Source organism: Mustela erminea, chromosome 18 (assembly GCF_009829155.1).
Source record: "Mustela erminea isolate mMusErm1 chromosome 18, mMusErm1.Pri, whole genome shotgun sequence".
In the NCBI taxonomy this organism is placed as follows: domain Eukaryota; kingdom Metazoa; phylum Chordata; class Mammalia; order Carnivora; family Mustelidae; genus Mustela; species Mustela erminea.
In genome coordinates, this window is record NC_045631.1 from 15226005 (window position 1) to 15243951 (window position 17947).

Below are 17947 nucleotides of genomic sequence, written 5' to 3' on the forward strand. Positions count from 1 at the left end.
TCTTTTGTGTGTGAAACATGGAAGTTCTACTCTCTTAGAAAATTTCAGTTATATAGTACAGTGTACAGTAAACTACAGTTATTGCATTATACTTTAGATCCTCACATTCTTATTGCTTTTATGGTTGAAATTTTGTACTTCATAACCAGCCTCTCCCCATTTCTTATAGTTCTTTTTCTTTTCTTTTCTTTTCTTTTTTTTAAGATTTTTATTTATTTATTTGACAGAGAGATCACAAACAGGCAGAGAGGCAGGCAAAGAGAGAGGAGGAAGCAGGCTCCCTGCTGAGCAGAGAGCCCAATGCGGGGCTCGATCCCAGGACCCTGGGATCATGACCTGAGCCGAAGGCAGTGGCTTAACCCACTGAGCACCCAGGCGCTCCTATATTTCTTTTTCTAATGTCTTGGTCTGATATTTAATCACTTTCTTTATTTTTTATTTTTATTGTATTTTCTTAGGGCTATAATTTTGCTTATGAACACTGATTTAGAGATAATCCACATGTTCTAGTGTGTGCTGGTTTCACTATCCCCTTTTCACCTCTCTCTGACGTTTTTTAGTTTTAGTTTTGATTCCCTCTGATCCAACTGTTTCTTACAGATTATTTACAACATTGGGATTTATTTTTTAAAAAATCTTTTTTCCTTAAATTGGATTGCAGTTAAGTATTATTACCTGTATTCTTTATTCTTTTGGAATTTTCTGAATTTCAGGTTTATACATGCTCTTTTTAAAAATTGCATTTATTTATTTGAGAGATAGAAAGCACAAGAAGGGGAAGGGGCAAAGGAAAAGGAAGAGAGAGTCTCCAGCAGATTCCTTGCTGAATGCAGAGCCCAACAAGGGATTCAATCTCACGACCTTGAAATCATGACCTGAGCTGAAATCAAGAGTCAGATGCTTAACTCACTGAGCCACCCTGGTGTCCAAACATGCTCTTTGTTTGGGGGATGAATGTTTCATGGGCATTTTGGAAAGGCATATATACCAATTAGCTTTACTTCCTGAATAATTATATTGAGAGCTTTTACAGCCTTACTTTATTCATCAAATTAATCCTATGGTGGACTGAAAGCCACTATAATGCTCCCTGTCTATCATACATAGTGATACTGTATCAATGGTGATAGCTCCCTTCTTCAAGCAAGTCTTCTATCTAAATTCTTTAAGTTATATGGGGGGAAGGCAAAGGTTCTTCCTGACACTTCTGTTTTTTAAAAGTAATCAGCCTAAAATAATCTACATGCCATTTGGGATGGCAAATTTTGCTGCCCTACAGAGTCTGGGTTTTTGTTTGTTTGTTTGTTTTTCATTTGTTTGTTTGTTTTGAATCAATATATTGAGAGGAGTGATTCTTCTTCTCCTTGGATGTTTCCTTACAGGAACTAATGCAGTCAAAATTTAGGGCCAATAGAACAGCCATTACTGAATTCATCCTGCTGGGCTTGGTGGAGACACCAGGGCTACGACCAGTTGTCTTTGTAGTCTTCTTCTTTGCCTACCTGGTCACAGTCGGAGGCAACCTCAGCATCCTGGCTGCCATCTTCATAGAGCCTAAACTCCACACCCCCATGTACTTCTTCCTAGGCAACCTATCAGTGCTGGATGTTGGGTGCATCACCGTCACTGTTCCCTCGATGTTGGCTCGTCTCCTGTCCAACAAGCGTACAATTCCCTATGGAGCCTGCCTCATACAACTTTTCTTTTTCCATCTCTTGGTTGGGGTAGACTGCTTCCTGCTGACAGCCATGGCCTATGACCGATTCCTGGCCATCTGCCAGCCCCTAACCTACAGCACCAGAATGAGCCAGACAGTCCAGAGAATATTGGTAGCTGTGTCCTGGGCTTTAGCCTTCACCAATGCACTGACCCACACAGTAGCCATAGCCACACTCAACTTCTGTGGTCCCAATGTGATCAATCACTTCTATTGTGACCTCCCACAGCTCTTTCAGCTCTCCTGCTCTAGCACCCAACTCAATGAGCTGCTGCTCTTTGCTGTGGGTTTCATAATGGCAGGTACCCCCTTGGCTCTCATCATCACCTCCTATGCCCATGTGGCAGCTGCAGTCCTACGAATCCGCTCTACTGAGGGCAGGAAGAAAGCCTTCTCCACATGTGGCTCTCATCTCACTGTGGTTGCCATATTCTATGGTTCAGGTATATTTAATTACATGCGACTGGGTTCAGCCAAGCTTTCGGACAAGGATAAAGGAGTCGGGGTCTTCAATACTGTTATCAACCCTATGCTGAATCCAATCATCTACAGCCTCAGGAATCCTGATGTACAGGGTGCCCTCTGGCGGGTGCTCAAGGGGACGCCATCACTAGCTTGACAAGGTCTTGAGTTCTGGAATGTCACTCCCTTATTTTCTTTTTCTGAACTGAAAGAGAAATACTCTAAAGCCAGTAACTAAGACAAATGGTCCTTAATTGCTTCTGCCTTCCAGCAAAACATGAGGTTTTTTTGTTAGGTATAATAGTTAACTGAGGCCATGCCCCAGTTATAGACAGTAGGTGTATTAAGCTCTGCTAAGGGCAGCCCCTCTGACAAATTACAACTTCAGTTGCCACATGCTACCTTTTCTGTGTAGAAGTGGAACCTCAGAGCTTTGACTATTACAGGTTCATATCCCACAGGAAGGGTATAGTCTGGGCTCCCAAAAATATCCAATAAAAATCTCCCCCACCCCTCCCACTAGTAGGTCATATGATTCCCTCAATTTCAGGTAGGGGTGGTCTGGTTATAAAACATGGGCCTTGGGGTGCCTGGGTGGCTCAGTGGGTTAAGCCTCTGCCTTCAGCTCAGGTCATGATCTCAGGGTTCTGGGATTGAGTCCCTCATCGGGCTCTCTGCTCAGCGGGGATCCTGCTTCCTCCTCTCTCTCTGCTTGCCTTTCTGCCTGCTTGTGATCTCTCTCTGTCAAATAAATAAAATCTTTAAAGAAAGTGGATCTAGAGATCAGAATCATTTTATTTTTCCCATCAGGTTCCTACAAAGCAAAACAACAGCAAAAACAACACCACCACCCACCTCTATCTTTTCCAATCATACAAAGGTAATATGGGATATAAAGGGAACAGAGGAGAAGTCATATTAGTTGTTATGTGTTGTCCGGTAACTCCGAAGAACATCATCCCTGTGTGCAAATTTTTAAAACTCAGTTAATACATACAATAAATCTTATAAAATGAATGTTCCCCCATCTAACTTTCCAGATGTACTTCAAATCTTTTGAAAAGATCATCTTTTGTAATGTAAATATTATTTATTTATTTATTATTTATTTATTTTTAAAGATTTTATTTATTTATCAGAGAGAGAGACGGGGAGAGAGCGAGCACAGGCTGACAGAATGGCAGGCAGAGGCAGAGGGAAAAGCAGGCTCCCTGCCGAGCAAGGAGCCCCATGTGGGACTCGATCCCAGGACACTGGGATCACGACTTGAGGCAAAGGCAGCTGCTTAACCAACTGAGCCACCCAGGTGTCCCTGTAAATATTATTTAAACATGAAAAACTGCCAAACTACTCAATATGAACTTCTTCTCTAACTCCTCACTTTCAGTCCCCAAACCTTCCAGCTGAGATAATCCATATCTGTAAATAAAGATATGGTGATATCTCCCCTAAAATTTCCTTTCTCAGTAGGAGAACAGTCTAGAATATTCTCTCATGTTGCATGGTGCTCCCCAGGCTTTTGTTCAGTTTGTATTTGGCTGTATTTTCCTTCTAACCTCTCTTTGAGAAGAATTGCCCATTCTGGGCATCTCTGCTGTGCCACGATGTTTCCTGATTTGTTTCTCTAAAACATCCCTTGAGCTGCCCCCATGGCATGGCTTCTCTATGAGTTTTCATACATTGAAAGGATTGAAAGGATCAGGTAAGATGAAGATGAAGAGAAAGGACATGAGGGAGGGAAGCAGAACAAGAATGGAGGTGGAGAGTTTGTGGAGAAATGAAGAAGAAAGATGGGAACTGGGGAGAAATAGGAGAGAATTGCAAGCAAATGGGCTGAGAAGAAAGGATCAAGGCACTGGAGAGGACCCAGTGGGGTACAGAGAGAGTGGATATGAGAAAGAGAGAGAAATAGGATAAATAAGATGTCTTGAGACAGTTAAAAGGTAAGAGGAAGGAAAGGGACAATAAAATAAGTGAATCAGGAGGTGCCTGGGTGGCTCAGTGGGTTAAGCCACTGCCTTCAGCTCAGGTCGTGGTCTCGGGGTCCTGGGATCGAGTCCCTCATCGGGCTTTCTGCTCAGCGGGGAGCCTGCTTCCCTCTCTCTCTCTCTCTCTGCCTGCCTGTCTTCCTGCTTGTGATCTCTCTCTGTCAAATGAATGGAATCTTTAAAAAAAAAAATCAGTGAGTCAGGGATGAAAGATGTGGGCTTCTGTACAGGGCAGCTTCTTGTTCTGTATGTCCAGAAATAACCCATTTATACAACCCTGACATCATCATTGTAGCCTATCCTCTCCACGGAGGATTAAAAAAAAAAAAAAAATTGGGGGTGCCTGGGTGGCTCAGTGGGTTAAGCCTCTGCCTTCGGCTCAGGTCATGATTCCAGGGTCCTGGGACCAAGCCCCAAATCAGGCTCTCGGTTCAGCAGGGAGCTTGCTTCCCCCTCTCTCTCTGCCTGCCTCTCTGCCTACTTGTGAGCTCTCTCTCTCTCTCTCTCTCTGTCAAATAAATAAATAAATCTTTAAAAATTTTAAGTTTAACTGAAAGTGCTAAAAATTATTCAGGGACTCACTTTCTATTTTTCTGAACAGAAAGTGCTCCTAGAATATTAAGGAGGCCTACCAGATGGCAAAAGAGTGAAAGGGAGTGCTGGGTATTTTATCTACTTGCATCTCTAAAATGTCTTCAGAATTTGTTTCTAACCATCCAACTTATCAACTCACTCTCTGCTTTTTGAGTCATGCCTGCCAAGACTATCAAAAGACATGGGGAAAGGATAGCTCTTTCCTGATTCTTTCTTAGCCACCAAATAAACTTCAGGGACACAATGAGCTTCCTGGAAGGGTCAAGAAAACTGTTGAGGAAGATCTATAACATGGTCTTGACTTCATCACCTCCACTCCTGGGCAACTTTCTTGACCTTGGCTAAGTTCCTTACCTTGTCTGGGTCTACTTGACAGAGGCACAAGGTAACCATCAACGTTCTTCCACTTGTAATGCCTCTGCTTTTGCTAGCCAGAATGAATAGTCTGTCTCACCCTGTTTACCTGAAGAGTTACCACATCTTTCACCACCACTTTCTCTACCTACGGCATTTAGCACACTGCAAAAAGGAGCCTATTTGCTTCCAAAAATCCCTGGGCCTCTGGCCTTCCTTCAGTATGAACACTCATCTCAAGCCTCAAGGGTTGATTTCAAGTGTAATCACTGAATAATAAATAATCACTAATAAAATAGATCAACTGTTTCAACATCATAAATAATGACCCAAGACACTGATATCTGGCCCTTTGTCTACTCTCCAGGATCATAGGGTTTTTTAAAAAATTTGAGAGTTCACCTTCCCTTTGGAATTTGCCTAGTTTTTTTATTCCAATCTTTTGCTACTTTAAAAGTTTATCATACATGTAATACATCATGTTGTAAAAGTTCAGACAATACAGAATGTCATTGTCACTCTTCCATACCATTCCCCCAGTAATCCAATTTTTTAAAACAAGAACTAGTGGTAGTAGTTGGTATTTAGATTTCCACATAAATGAACACACACCCGTGAAAGTGGAAATGCTGTACTGCTTTGCAATGTGCTGTTCCCCTCTCTGCATTATATGTTATGATTTTTTACATATCAACCTACAAATCAATTTTATCCATTTAAAGGCTGCATAATATTCCACTTTATGTGTTAACTATAATCTGTTTAATAAATCCCTATTGATTTTATTTCTTTCCTATCTTTTCACAATTGCTAATAATACTAGGGTAAATATATATAAATTTATATATGCAATAATAATAGTTTATTGTAAATAAATATAAATTTGTATATGTTTCCATATACTAAAATTATTTCACTGGTTAAATTCATAAAAGTTGTGTATGTATATGTGTGTATCCATTTACATGGAAGTGCAAAGTTAAAAAGTTAAAACTTGGTAAATATTCTGCCTATTTGTCAAGAATCATTTTATATCTTGATTGGCAGTTTGTAGAGACTGCTACTTACCTCACTTGCTATAACTGGTTGTTATAGATAGAATTTTTAATCTTTGATAATTAGATCAAATATTGCATTCTATTTAATTATATATTTAAATATATATTATTACCTAACTATATATTTAAATTCAAATTATATTTGAATTTCTTTGTTTATGAGTATGATTCAATTGATTTTTTTTAAAGATTTGATGTATTTACTTTAGCGAGAGAGAGCACAAGCAGGGGGAGTGGCAGGCATAGGGAGAAGCAGGCTTCCCACTAAGCAGGGAGCCCAATGTGGGACTCAGTTCCAGGACCCTGGATCATGACCCCAGCCAAAGGCAGACACTTAACCAACTGAGCCACCCAGGTGCCCTCAGTTGATTTTTATGTATTTATTACTTATTTGTATTTATGCTTTCAAAATTGCCAGTTCATGTTTTTGCACCTTGGAGGTAGTTTATATTAATAATTGGTGGAAACACTTCAGTTTTAGGGTAGTATCTCCTTGCCGTGTATGTTGCAAATACATTCCCAATTTCCCACTTGTATTCTATGTTGCTTAGGCTTCTCCTGCCCAAATGAAGTCTGTCATTTTTATAAAGTTAATCTTCTTTGCTTTGTCATGCTTAGAAAAAAATGACTTTTCTATCTAAATGTTGTATAAATATTTGTCAGTGATGTTTTTCTAGTATATTTACATTTATATTTAAGTCACATATTTAAAATACAAAGAATTTATTTTGCGTATATTCTAACTTTTCCCCCAGCTGATAAAACTTGCCCCAATCTTATAAAATGTAAGCTTGTTTGTACAGTACATAGGATATATATATACATATATATACACACACACGCATACACACAAATACACACACACACACAAAATAGCAGCAAGCGAAATGCAGAAGAAGAGGTCCCCCACTCACATTCTCCCTACAATGACAATATTTTGTACAAGAAATGCTGTTGTGGGAGTTTGGGGTTCTAGGTAGGAGACTGTGAGACCCTGGTGGAACCCAAGAATGAAGAGGGCTGTTTTGAGAAGTAGGACCCGTCCCCAGGTGGCAGTGTACCAACAGTAGTCTGGTAACAGACCTAGAAGCAACTTGGTCCCTGTGTGGACTCAGCTTCAGCCCCATTTGGCCTTGGTCCTGTCACCAGCAATATCTGCCAAGAGACCCAGGAGAAGTCATGCCCACTTGTGCCCCCAGTTAATAGCCCTGCCAACATTGACCCTGGCTGTGGATAATGAAGGAGCCCATGACCCAGCTCCAGTCCTCTTAGCTGCCAGTCTTGCCCCACCAGGGACAAACACCCCATGCTCATCCATACTTCTCAGGCTTTTGACCTCAGTCCAACTGAAGACACTAAAAAGGCCCATAACTTGTCTCCTGAACCTCGTAGTTATGGACCAGGAATACTCCTGCTTGTTTGGGACCCCACCAGAAGACACATTCTTCTATGCCCCCAGAGGTTGCCCCACTGACCTCCATCCAACTGTAGATTAAAGTGACCCCATAACCTCGAAGTGATGGGCAGGGAACACTTGTGCCCCCAAGGACCTGGAGGAAGATACACTCCCAAAGGTAGGCCTGCCAACCTATAGATCTTGAAGAAGCCCTATAACCAACATCCAGTTTCAAAGGCACATGTCTCCAGTTTATTAGGACCAGCTCCAGGCATCCTTGCCAGGATGTTAAATCATGAATCATGAAAAGTGCTTCCTTCTCAATTGACTCTCCCTATTCAGCCTTACATTCTATCCACTCCTTTGGTTCCCATGACCCACTCCTACATTGCTCCTCTATAAACAAGAGGAACTTCCATTTCCTGCCAGGGTAATTTGGCACATGTGTTAGCTTCCTATTGCTGCTGTGACTAAATGCCACACATTTAGTGACTTAAAACAACAGAAATTTATTCTGTCATGGCTCTGGAGGCCAGAGGTTCAAAATGAGCCATACTAGGCTAATTTAAAGTGTCAGCAAAGAAAGTTTGTTCCAGAGGTTCCAGGGGAGAATGCATTCCTTGTCCCCCTCAGCCTCCAGTGTGGCTGGCCTTCCTTGCCGTATGATCCCCTCACTCCCTCTCTGCTTCCATTTTCACATTGCCTTCTCTTCTGTAATCAAATATCCCTCAACTTCTCTCTCGTAAGTATTCTCGGGGTGACGGAGAGGGCCCATTGAGTGATACAGGATCATCTCCCCAGATGAAGACCTCCAGCAATCACATTTACAAGGTCCTAATTTTTCCATATAAAGTTGATTTTAGGGATTAGGATGTGGCTATGTTGCAGGGGGCATTATTCAGTCTCTCACAGCCAGGGATGGGATTCTTTTCAGTGAGCAAATTATTTATTTCTCTTGCATCATGGGAGAGATTGCCTTTCTCTGAATATACTGAGACCTAATCTCAGTTATTCTGTAGGCACAGAGGAGATATGAGAAATGTTCTTGAGGAGGACAAGAGTCTTCTTGTAAGGCATCTGCTTCCTAGCAGGTCTTTGTATGGCCAACACACCAAAGGAGGTTGATTTCCACCAGCAAAGAGAAAGGGATGCTTTTGCCAAGTGGCTACAAGAGAGACTGGGGTTTCACAATTCTCCTGCTCAACCTCTCAAATATCCCCATCCCAAGACTCAGGGTCTCATTCCTTCCATAGCAGGGCCCTGGATTTAGCATAGGAGGCACCCCTCCCTTTAAGCTGCATATTCGGCCCCTTTGTAGTTCTGAGACTCTTAAATTAGGTACAAGAGCTGATTTTCAATGCTGCCTGCCTCATGGGACATTGTCAGGGAAGTTTTCTGGCTTTGACAATAAATCCTAAATTGATTCTTGCCTGACCTGGGCCTATTATTGTTTTTTCAGGCATCTAGGAAAGTTAACAGAAACTACCCTTAATTCTTTTTTTTTTTTTTTTTTAGGATTTTTAAATTTATTTGACAGAGAGAGACAGCAAAAGAGGAAACAGAAGCAGGGGGATCGGGAGAGGGAGAAGCAAGCTCCTGGCTGAGCAGGGAGCCCGATGTGGGCTGGATCCCAGGACCCTGGGATCATGATCGGAGCTGAAGGCAGATGCTTAATGACTGAGCCACCCAGGTGCCCCTACCCTTAATTCTTAAAACTTCCACAATTCTTATAATTAATTATATAATATAATTCTTATAATTAATATGCTAGTGCCATATTAATATGCTTGTGCCAGCACATGACCCAGGGGTTCACCTTTAACCTGTACCTCATCCCAGCATACCACAGCTGGGTCTCAGTAATGAAATTATGGTTTTCACCAACCCCACTTCCCTAAACAGTGAATGGTCCAGTTTCAGAATCCCATCTGGAGGCCATGCTTCCTAGTAGCAGCTGTCTTAGTCGGGCTCCCCCGAAAGCAGAGTTTGAGACAAGATGCTAATGTGGCCTAACTGGGAAGTCATTTCAGGGAGCAGGGGTCCCTGGGAGGAAGACTGAGGTTATGAGGAGACAAAGAAGGAAGAAGCGGACATGACTGAGGGTTTCCGCACAAAAGTCTCTGCTATGGACATCCCGCAGAGATTTGACTGAGCATGAGCATATGGAATGCTTCCTGAAATTGTCTGAAGAAGGAGTGTTGGGGTGTTTATTCATTGGCTCCCCTTTCATATAGTCAAGGTACTCCTTGCACTCTAAGTACATATGCTCACATCTAGTGAGCACCCCACCCCCACGACCATTATTCATGGCATCAGAGGATCCCCAGGAAGAGGCTATCATCTGCCAGCCAGCCACAAGCAGAAGCCCGCAGGAAACTGTCTGACCCGACCACAGCTGAAATCAGAAGATAAGCTGAGGGAGATGTGACTCAGACATCTGAAATGTTTACCACAACATGCTTCCTACAAATATGAGGATTCGTAGAGACTCCAGGCTCGTAAAGTGCTTAGAATATTACCATGTACTTAACAAACACCTGTAAATGTTATCAGTGGGTATGGTGATGTGTTGCCAAACTTGTACTAGCATTTTAGTGACTCTTACTTTATTTAATCTGAAAAAATGCTCTATGATAGAGGATACACTCTTTTCACAGATGAGGAAACTGAGGCTCAAAGGGGTACAGCAGCTTGTCCAAAGTCAACCACTAGTAACAAGAAAACACATCTGTCTACAGTACATTTCCTCCTGTAGAAGAGTTGGTTCTCTGGTGAGAGAAGACAGAGCACCCCCTCTTTGGAGAAGGGTGTTGAGGTAGATAGTGATGAGTATAGGAGTCAGAGGAACACACCCCTCAACCTTCCCACATCTTCTGTGTGGCCTTCACCACGGCTCTCAATCCCTCAGAGCCTGGCCTAGACAGTCATATTGGCAGGCAGCTCCACAAGAGTTCTCCTAGCTCTTCTACCCCCACATCCAGAGTCATTAAACATAGCCAAGATACAGTCCCAGGGGCTCCCAACTAACAAGGCCCTGAGGGAGAAAGCACCACATTCCTGAGGAGTCATTAGAAAACTGAGTTTGAAGAAAGCTTCTCCCTCTTGTCTTTCTTCTGGGGCCTCCTCCTCATCCCCAGGTCCAAGGCAAGTCTGGAAATTAGCTCTGCTCAAAGGCTCTGCCTGGGGTTGACATCTGAGAAATGAACTCCTCCCTTAGCAAACCTATATCTAATCCACTTACACTAGCTTCCTGGGTGGCTTTGAGGATTTGAACGAGTTCTGTCAACCTCAGTGACACCATCATTTAGTGGAATCTTTATCACCTTCCCTAACTACCTCCTATAAAGCTAGGGCTAGAGAGAAAGCCTTTTTTCCCCCTTCTTTTTTAAAGAAATTCTAAATACCATAAGGTGTAAATCATGGTTGCTATATTCAGGAAGCGTTGTTTACAAAACAAGTTGTCTCTCTCCCCATCTGTCTCCCCCATTCTGAGAGGGATCACACTGTAAAGAAGATAGCCCTTCCTCAGAGACTGTCAGCTTGTTTCCTTCATCAACTTTCTTTCTGGTGGGTAAAGAGGTCTGCATAGCTCCTCATCTTCCTTCCTGAAGAGCCTCGCTGGTTTCTATGCCCATGCCCAGGTGAGTATGTTCAGGGGTCCTAACCTGCCCTTACAAAACAGAGGTGGAGCCTCCATTGTTGCCATTAGCTCAAACCTGACTTCTCATGTGCTGCAACTGAAGCCCCTGGGGAAAGAAAATGTTCTAAGGGAAGATCAGAAGACACAACCCAAAGGTCCTGGTTCCTTTGCTGTGCCCTTTTGCCCAAGGTTCCATTTCTTGGAAGCCTGTTCTTTCTTACTCCTAGGAGAGAGTAGGAAGCTATTTACTGAGTCTGGTTCACTGCCCAGAACCCACTGTATCAAGCAGCCTAGAACCTTCACTTCAATCCCAGGTCTTGTTGAGCCTTTTCATCACAGGGAACATGGAGGAATTATTTGGAGTTCCAGGATGGGGAGCTGTAATTGCTCAGTAGAGAGAACCTGGAACTCATAACAAACATTTGAGAATCGTGATGCAGGAAGTCTCCTCATGATGGGCAACGGGGTTACCCTTAGGCACACTGGATGTCTCTGGATGATCAGAGGTCTTCCAGAATCCCACTGATTTCAAGGAAGTTGCATCTCTCACTATTTGCAAGTTGGTGGCAGCTGCCTTGTTGCTCTTCTGTCCCTTGTTGCTCTTCTGTCCCTGGCTACCAATTATTTCTCTGTAGGGTATGCCCCTTCTAAAGGCCTTATTCTTTTGTGTAGTTTCCCTGAAAAGAAACATGTTAGTGTGTGTTAAGCTACATTACCTGACTGTCCCATAAAACCAAGGAAAGCAGTAGTCTCTGCAGCAACCATGCACCCTGCATTTGCCTCTACACACCCGCCAAGTAAATCATGGTAATTAACAAAAGTCTAGCCCAAGTTCCAATTTGTCCAGGAAGTCTTCCATGACAATTCTAGGTCATGCTGATGCTCTTTTTCTCTGCAATTCTATGAACACTGCAACCATTAGTTCATTTATGTAATAAATATTGAGTACCTACTATGTGCCAAGCATTATGATAAGTATTGTTATTGTAAACTGAATGAAGCATGTTTTGGGTCCTCACATCTCTTACAGAGCAGTAGGGGAGATTTGCTCTATAGGAAAAGACTTAGCAAGAAGATAAACAGTAATAAGTTACATGAAATAATGTTTAGTAAGAGCTTCAGAGACAGAGAAAAAGACGCTTTTGAACTTTCAGGAAACCAGCTTAAGTCAAGTCCTGAAATACATGGGGGGTGGGATTGGAAGGAGGCCATTGCGGGTAGAGAAAACAGTATGAGCAAGGAGGCAGAAAATCACAGGGTCACAATCTAATACTTATATTTAAAAAGGCCCAAAAAGGGAAATGGAGAGTAATTAATTGTTATTTAATATAGTATATATAAAGAGAGCGCTATCCACCCATTGATTTGTCCATTTGCAAAGCACTTAACGAATTTCATCGATGATAAGTATGCCTGAGAATGGTCCTCCATCTCACCAGTCATATGGTCCTAGAATTTTAAGGGTATTTAGAGATCACCACGTCCAAGTTTTCATCCATGTGAGCCCATCAACCTTTGCCTTCTGTTAGAGTCACCAGACTCCAACTGCTTCCCTCTGATTCCAGTGTATTCTCTGCAAGGGAATAGCAACACCCTTAAGAAGCTCTAGCTCTGCTTATTCCATGGGCCATAAAGAAACAGTGATATTTTTTTCATCAGGATTTTATTATATCTTATTTCATCAGGATCTTATTATTATCTATATCTTATTATAGCCAAGACTTGGCTCAGTCTGGCTCTGTATATATGTGCCTGTTTCATTTGAAGATCTCTCCTTAGAGCTGTTGGTCAAAACATTATGCCCGAGTCAAAGACAAGTGAAACAGTGGTGGCTGTGAAATGCACAAACCCAGCTGCACCCAGCTGCAGCCCACCCACAGGTCATGCTTTCAGTTTTGTTTTCAGAGGCAAGCAACAGATACCATAAAAAGAATAAATAACTTTAGGGGTGCCTAGGTGGCTCAGTTGTTAAGCATCTGCCTTCAGCTCAGGTCATGATCCCAGGGTTTGGAGATTGATTCCCGCATTGGGCTCCTTGCTCAACAGGAAGCCTTCTCCATCTGCCTGCCTCTCCCCCTAATTGTGCACAATCTCTCTTGTTCTCTCTGACAAATAAATAAATAAATAAAATCTTTTTAAGAAAGAATAAATAACTTTAAATTAAATTTAAATTAAATTATTCGAAGTCTAATGTAAAGGCTCCAAGTAGTTGGCTCCAAGAACATCAGCAATTTATTGACATAGGATTTTGAACTTATACTTCAGAGTATGTCCCTCATCTTGGATAAATGTGTTTGGCTGAACTACCTGGTATCTGCAATCATGGGTCTGAGTCTTGCTATATATTTGTTTGATCTTCAATATCTCTAAAAGCTTTAAAACCTGGGTTTTCAAATGCTTTCCAGTTTCTCTGGAAATATTAATTTTTCTATCTTGAAATCTGCTTATTGTTTGGGTTGATCCCTCAAAGTGAAATGGAGAAATCCATCTTAACCTCATTACATATAAAGAGGAAGTTTGTTTTTTTTTTTTAAAGATTTTATTTATTTATTTATTTGATAGAGAGAGACACAGTGAAAGAGGGAGCATAAGCAGGGGAAGTGGGAGAGGAAGAAGCAGGCTCCCCACTGAGCAGGGAGCCTGATGCAGGATTCCATCCCAGACCTGAGCCAAAAGCAATCACTTAACAGGCTGAGCCACCCAGGTGCCCCAGGAAGTCTGCTTTTATCTTAATTCATTTTCCCAAGTATTCTGAGCCTTCTAAGTAGAACAGGATAGAAGGGACAAAGTGGTGATGGTTTTGGGTATCTCAGCTGAGAGCAGAGTAAAGGTATTGAGGTGAAGGAGGAGGTCAGTGAGTAAGAGATGACCTGAGGAGTGGAAATATTATCCCTTAGACAGCTGAGAACTGGCTCTGAACATAGGTGGGTTAAAACATTTATGTTTTAATAAATAAATACATTGGAATAGACTGATTATCTCCCCTCCTGGGACATTGCCTTACAGAAACTCATGGATCCAGAATTTGGAGTCAACAGGACGTCTGTTACTGAGTTCATTCTACTGGGCCTAGTAGAAACAGAACAGCTACAGTCTGTGGTCTTTGTAGTCTTCCTCTTTGCCTACCTGGTCACAGTCGGAGGCAACCTCAGCATTCTGGCTGCCATCTTGGTGGAGCCTAAACTCCACACCCCCATGTACTTCTTCCTGGGGAACCTATCAGTGCTGGATGTTGGGTGCATCACTGTCACTGTTCCCTCGATGTTGGTTCGTCTCCTGTCCCACAAGCGTACAATTCCCTATGGAGCCTGCCTCACACAGCTTTTCTTCTTTCACCTTCTGGCTGGGATGGACTGCTTTCTGTTGACTGTCATGGCCTATGACCGATTCCTGGCCATCTGTCAGCCCCTTACTTACAACACCAGAATGAGCCAGACAGTCCAGAAAATATTGGTGGCTGTGTCCTGGGCTTTAGGTTTCACTAATGCACTAAATCACACTATTGCCCTAAATACCCTCAACTTCTGTGGTCCCAATGCAGTCAATCACTTCTACTGTGACCTCCCACAGCTCTTCCGGCTCTCCTGCTCCAGCACCCAACTCAACGAGCTGCTGCTCTTTGTAGCAGCAGCCTTCATGGCTGTAACCCCCTTGGTCCTCATCACTGTGTCTTATGCACATGTGGCAGCTGCAGTCCTACAAATCCGCTCAGTGGAAGGCAGGAAGAAGGCCTTTTCCACATGTGGCTCCCACCTCACTGTGGTTTGCCTCTTCTATGGTACTGGTATCTTCAACTACATGCGTCTTGGTTCTGAGGAGTCTTCAGACAAGGATAAAGGGGTTGGGGTCTTTAACACTGTTATCAATCCCATGCTGAATCCACTTATCTACAGCCTTAGAAACCCTGATGTCCAGGGTGCCCTGTGGCGAGTACTTGTGGGGAGGCAGTCACTGACCTAAAGGTTGATAGCATCCCTTCCTTCTTGCCTTTTCTGGTTTAAGGGAAAATTCTCATGAAGGCAATAACCTTGGAAAATGGTCCCAAACCATATCTCTCACTGCCTGAAGATCTGTGTGATGTATTTGTCCAGCAAAGAAGTCCTACATAACTGATTCATACAGCAAATATTTATTAAATTGCTTCTATGATCCAGACACTCTCCTAGGGGACTAGGGGACTAGTGAACAAAGTAGAAGTCTCTGAACTTATGCAAGTCACATTCTAATTAAGAGAGACAAAATACATAAATAAGCATCATGTGTGGAATATCACATATCAGTAAGGGCTATAAAGAAAAACAAAGATAGGAGGATATAAACAAGTGCCTTGGGTAAGTTGCTGCCTTGTATATAGCTGTGCTCATTTTCTAGGTAAGGTTGAAGCCTTAGGGGCTGGGTAGCTCTGGACACTAATGTCCTACAGGGAAGGGCTATTTGGCTAATATGTAACCCATTAACCTAAGTAACCAGGAATATTATGGTGAAGTTTTTTTTTTCTGGTGGGGACATAAGATTCCACCTAGATCAGAGTGCAGAAAACAGTTTAAAACCATTGGTCCAGTGCCAAGTTTATTCTTTCACCTCCAAAAAAAAAATCAATTCCTTCTCTTCACTGCCACACAAGAACCCAATAGGATGTTTAGTGGACAGGCAAGGTCTGTAGAGAGAAACAGATCACTAAATTAAAACTGCATTAATGCACACACGATATAACTTCATGTCAAAAAAGAATGTTCCATCTTCACGCCTTTGTTATTGGATGAATCCTCCTGTTCACATATGTGATAAAGCTTTTGGAAGAATAAGCATTTATACTCCAACCACGTCTTTTGATTTTTTTTTTATTTATTTTTATTTTTTTTTCTTATTTCCAGCATAACAGTATTCATTATTTTTGCACCACACCCTGTGCTCCATGCAATCCGTGCCCTCTATAATACCCACCACCTGGTACCCCAACCTCCCACCCCCCGTCCCTTCAAAACCCTCAGATTGTTTTTCAGAGTCCATAGTCTCTCATGGTTCACCTCCCCTTCCAATTTCCCCCAACTTCCTTCTCACTCTAAGTCCCCATGTCCTCCATGCTATTTGTTATGCTCCACAAATAAGTGAAACCATATGATAATTGACTCTCTCTGCTTGACTTATTTCACTCAGCATAATCTCTTCCAGTCCCGTCCATGTTGCTACAAAAGTTGGGTATTCATCCTTTCTGATGGAGGCATAATACTCTATCCCCAGGGGTACAGGTCTGTGAATCACCAGGTTTACACACTTCACAGCACCAAAGCACATACCCTCCCAAATGTCCATAATCCCACCCCCTTCTCCCGAACCCCCTCCCCCCAGCAACCCTCAGTTTGTTTTGTGAGATTAAAAGTCACTTATGGTTTGTCTCCCTCCCAATCCCATCTTGTTTCATTGATTCTTCTCCTACCCACTTAAGCCCCCATGTTGCATCACCACTTCCTCATATCAGGGAGATCATATGATAGTTGTCTTTCTCTGCTTGACTTATTTCGCTAAGCATGATACGCTCTAGTTCCATCCATGTTGTCGCAAATGGCAAGATTTCATTTCTTTTGATGGCTGCATAGTATTCCATTGTGTATATATACCACATCTTCTTGATCCACTCATCTGTTGATGGACATCTAGGTTCTTTCCATAGTTTGGCTATTGTGGACATTGCTGCTATAAACATTCGGGTGCATGTGCCCCTTTGGATCACTACGTTTGTATCCTTAGGGTAAATACCCAATAGTGCAATTGCTGGGTCATAGGGCAGTTCTATTTTCAACATTTTGAGGAACCTCCATGCTGTTTTCCAGAGTGGCTGCACCAGCTTGCATTCCCACCAACAGTGTAGGAGGGTTCCCCTTTCTCCGCATCCTCGCCAGCATCTGTCATTTCCTGACTTGTTGATTTTAGCCATTCTGACTGGTGTGAGGTGATATCTCATTGTGGTTTTGATTTGTATTTCCCTGATGCCGAGTGATATGGAGCACTTTTTCATGTGTCTGTTGGCCATCTGGATGTCTTCTTTGCAGAAATGTCTGTTCATGTCCTCTGCCCATTTCTTGATTGGATTATTTGTTCTTTGGGTGTTGAGTTTGCTAAGTTCTTTATAGATTCTGGACACTAGTCCTTTATCTGATATGTCGTTTGCAAATATCTTCTCCCATTCTGTCAGTTGTCTTTGATTTTGTTAACTGTTTCCTCTGCTGTGCAAAAGCTTTTGATCTTGATGAAATCCCAATAGTTCATTTTTGCCCTTGCTTCCCTTGCCTTTTGCGTTGTTCCTAGGAAGATGTTGCTGCGGCAGAGGTCAAAGAGGTTGCTGCCTGTGTTCTCCTCAAGGATTTTGATGGATTCCTTTCGCACATTGAGGTCCTTCATCCATTTTGAGTCTATTTTTGTGTGTGGTGTAAGGAAATGGTCCAATTTCATTTTTCTGCATGTGGCTGTCCAATTTTCCCAGCACCATTTATTGAAGAGGCTGTCTTTTTGCCATTGGACATTCTTTCCTGCTTTGTCGAAGATGAGTTGACCATAGAGTTGAGGGTCTATTTCTGGGCTCTCTATTCTGTTCCATTGATCTATGTGTCTGTTTTTGTGCCAGTACCATGCTGTCTTGATGACGACAGCTTTGTAATAGAGCTTGAAGTCCGGAATTGTGATGCCACCAACGTTGGCTTTCTTTTTCAATATCCCTTTGGCTATTCGAGGTCTTTTCTG

The 17947-nt window shown here is 42.4% G+C and overlaps 2 protein-coding genes across 2 annotated transcripts; both read left to right on the forward strand.

Annotated features, from left to right (window-relative positions):
• Positions 1–953: 953 nt before the first annotated feature.
• On the forward strand, positions 954–2791 carry LOC116577789 (olfactory receptor 3A1). Its single transcript, XM_032321476.1, has one exon. The coding sequence runs from the start codon at positions 1389–1391 to the stop codon at positions 2334–2336; it is 948 nt and encodes a 315-aa protein (XP_032177367.1). The 5' UTR covers positions 954–1388; the 3' UTR covers positions 2337–2791.
• An 11159-nt stretch (positions 2792–13950) lies between these two features.
• On the forward strand, positions 13951–15779 carry LOC116577774 (olfactory receptor 3A2). Its single transcript, XM_032321449.1, has one exon. It carries the CDS (start codon positions 14222–14224, stop codon positions 15167–15169), a length of 948 nt encoding a protein of 315 aa, XP_032177340.1. The 5' UTR covers positions 13951–14221; the 3' UTR covers positions 15170–15779.
• Positions 15780–17947: the final 2168 nt, after the last annotated feature.

Bases quoted from the DNA above. Each gene is read 5' to 3' on its own strand.
- LOC116577789 (XM_032321476.1), top strand. From the start codon at position 1,389: ATGCAGTCAAAATTTAGGGCCAATAGAACAGCCATTACTGAATTCATC.
- LOC116577774 (XM_032321449.1), top strand. From the start codon at position 14,222: ATGGATCCAGAATTTGGAGTCAACAGGACGTCTGTTACTGAGTTCATT.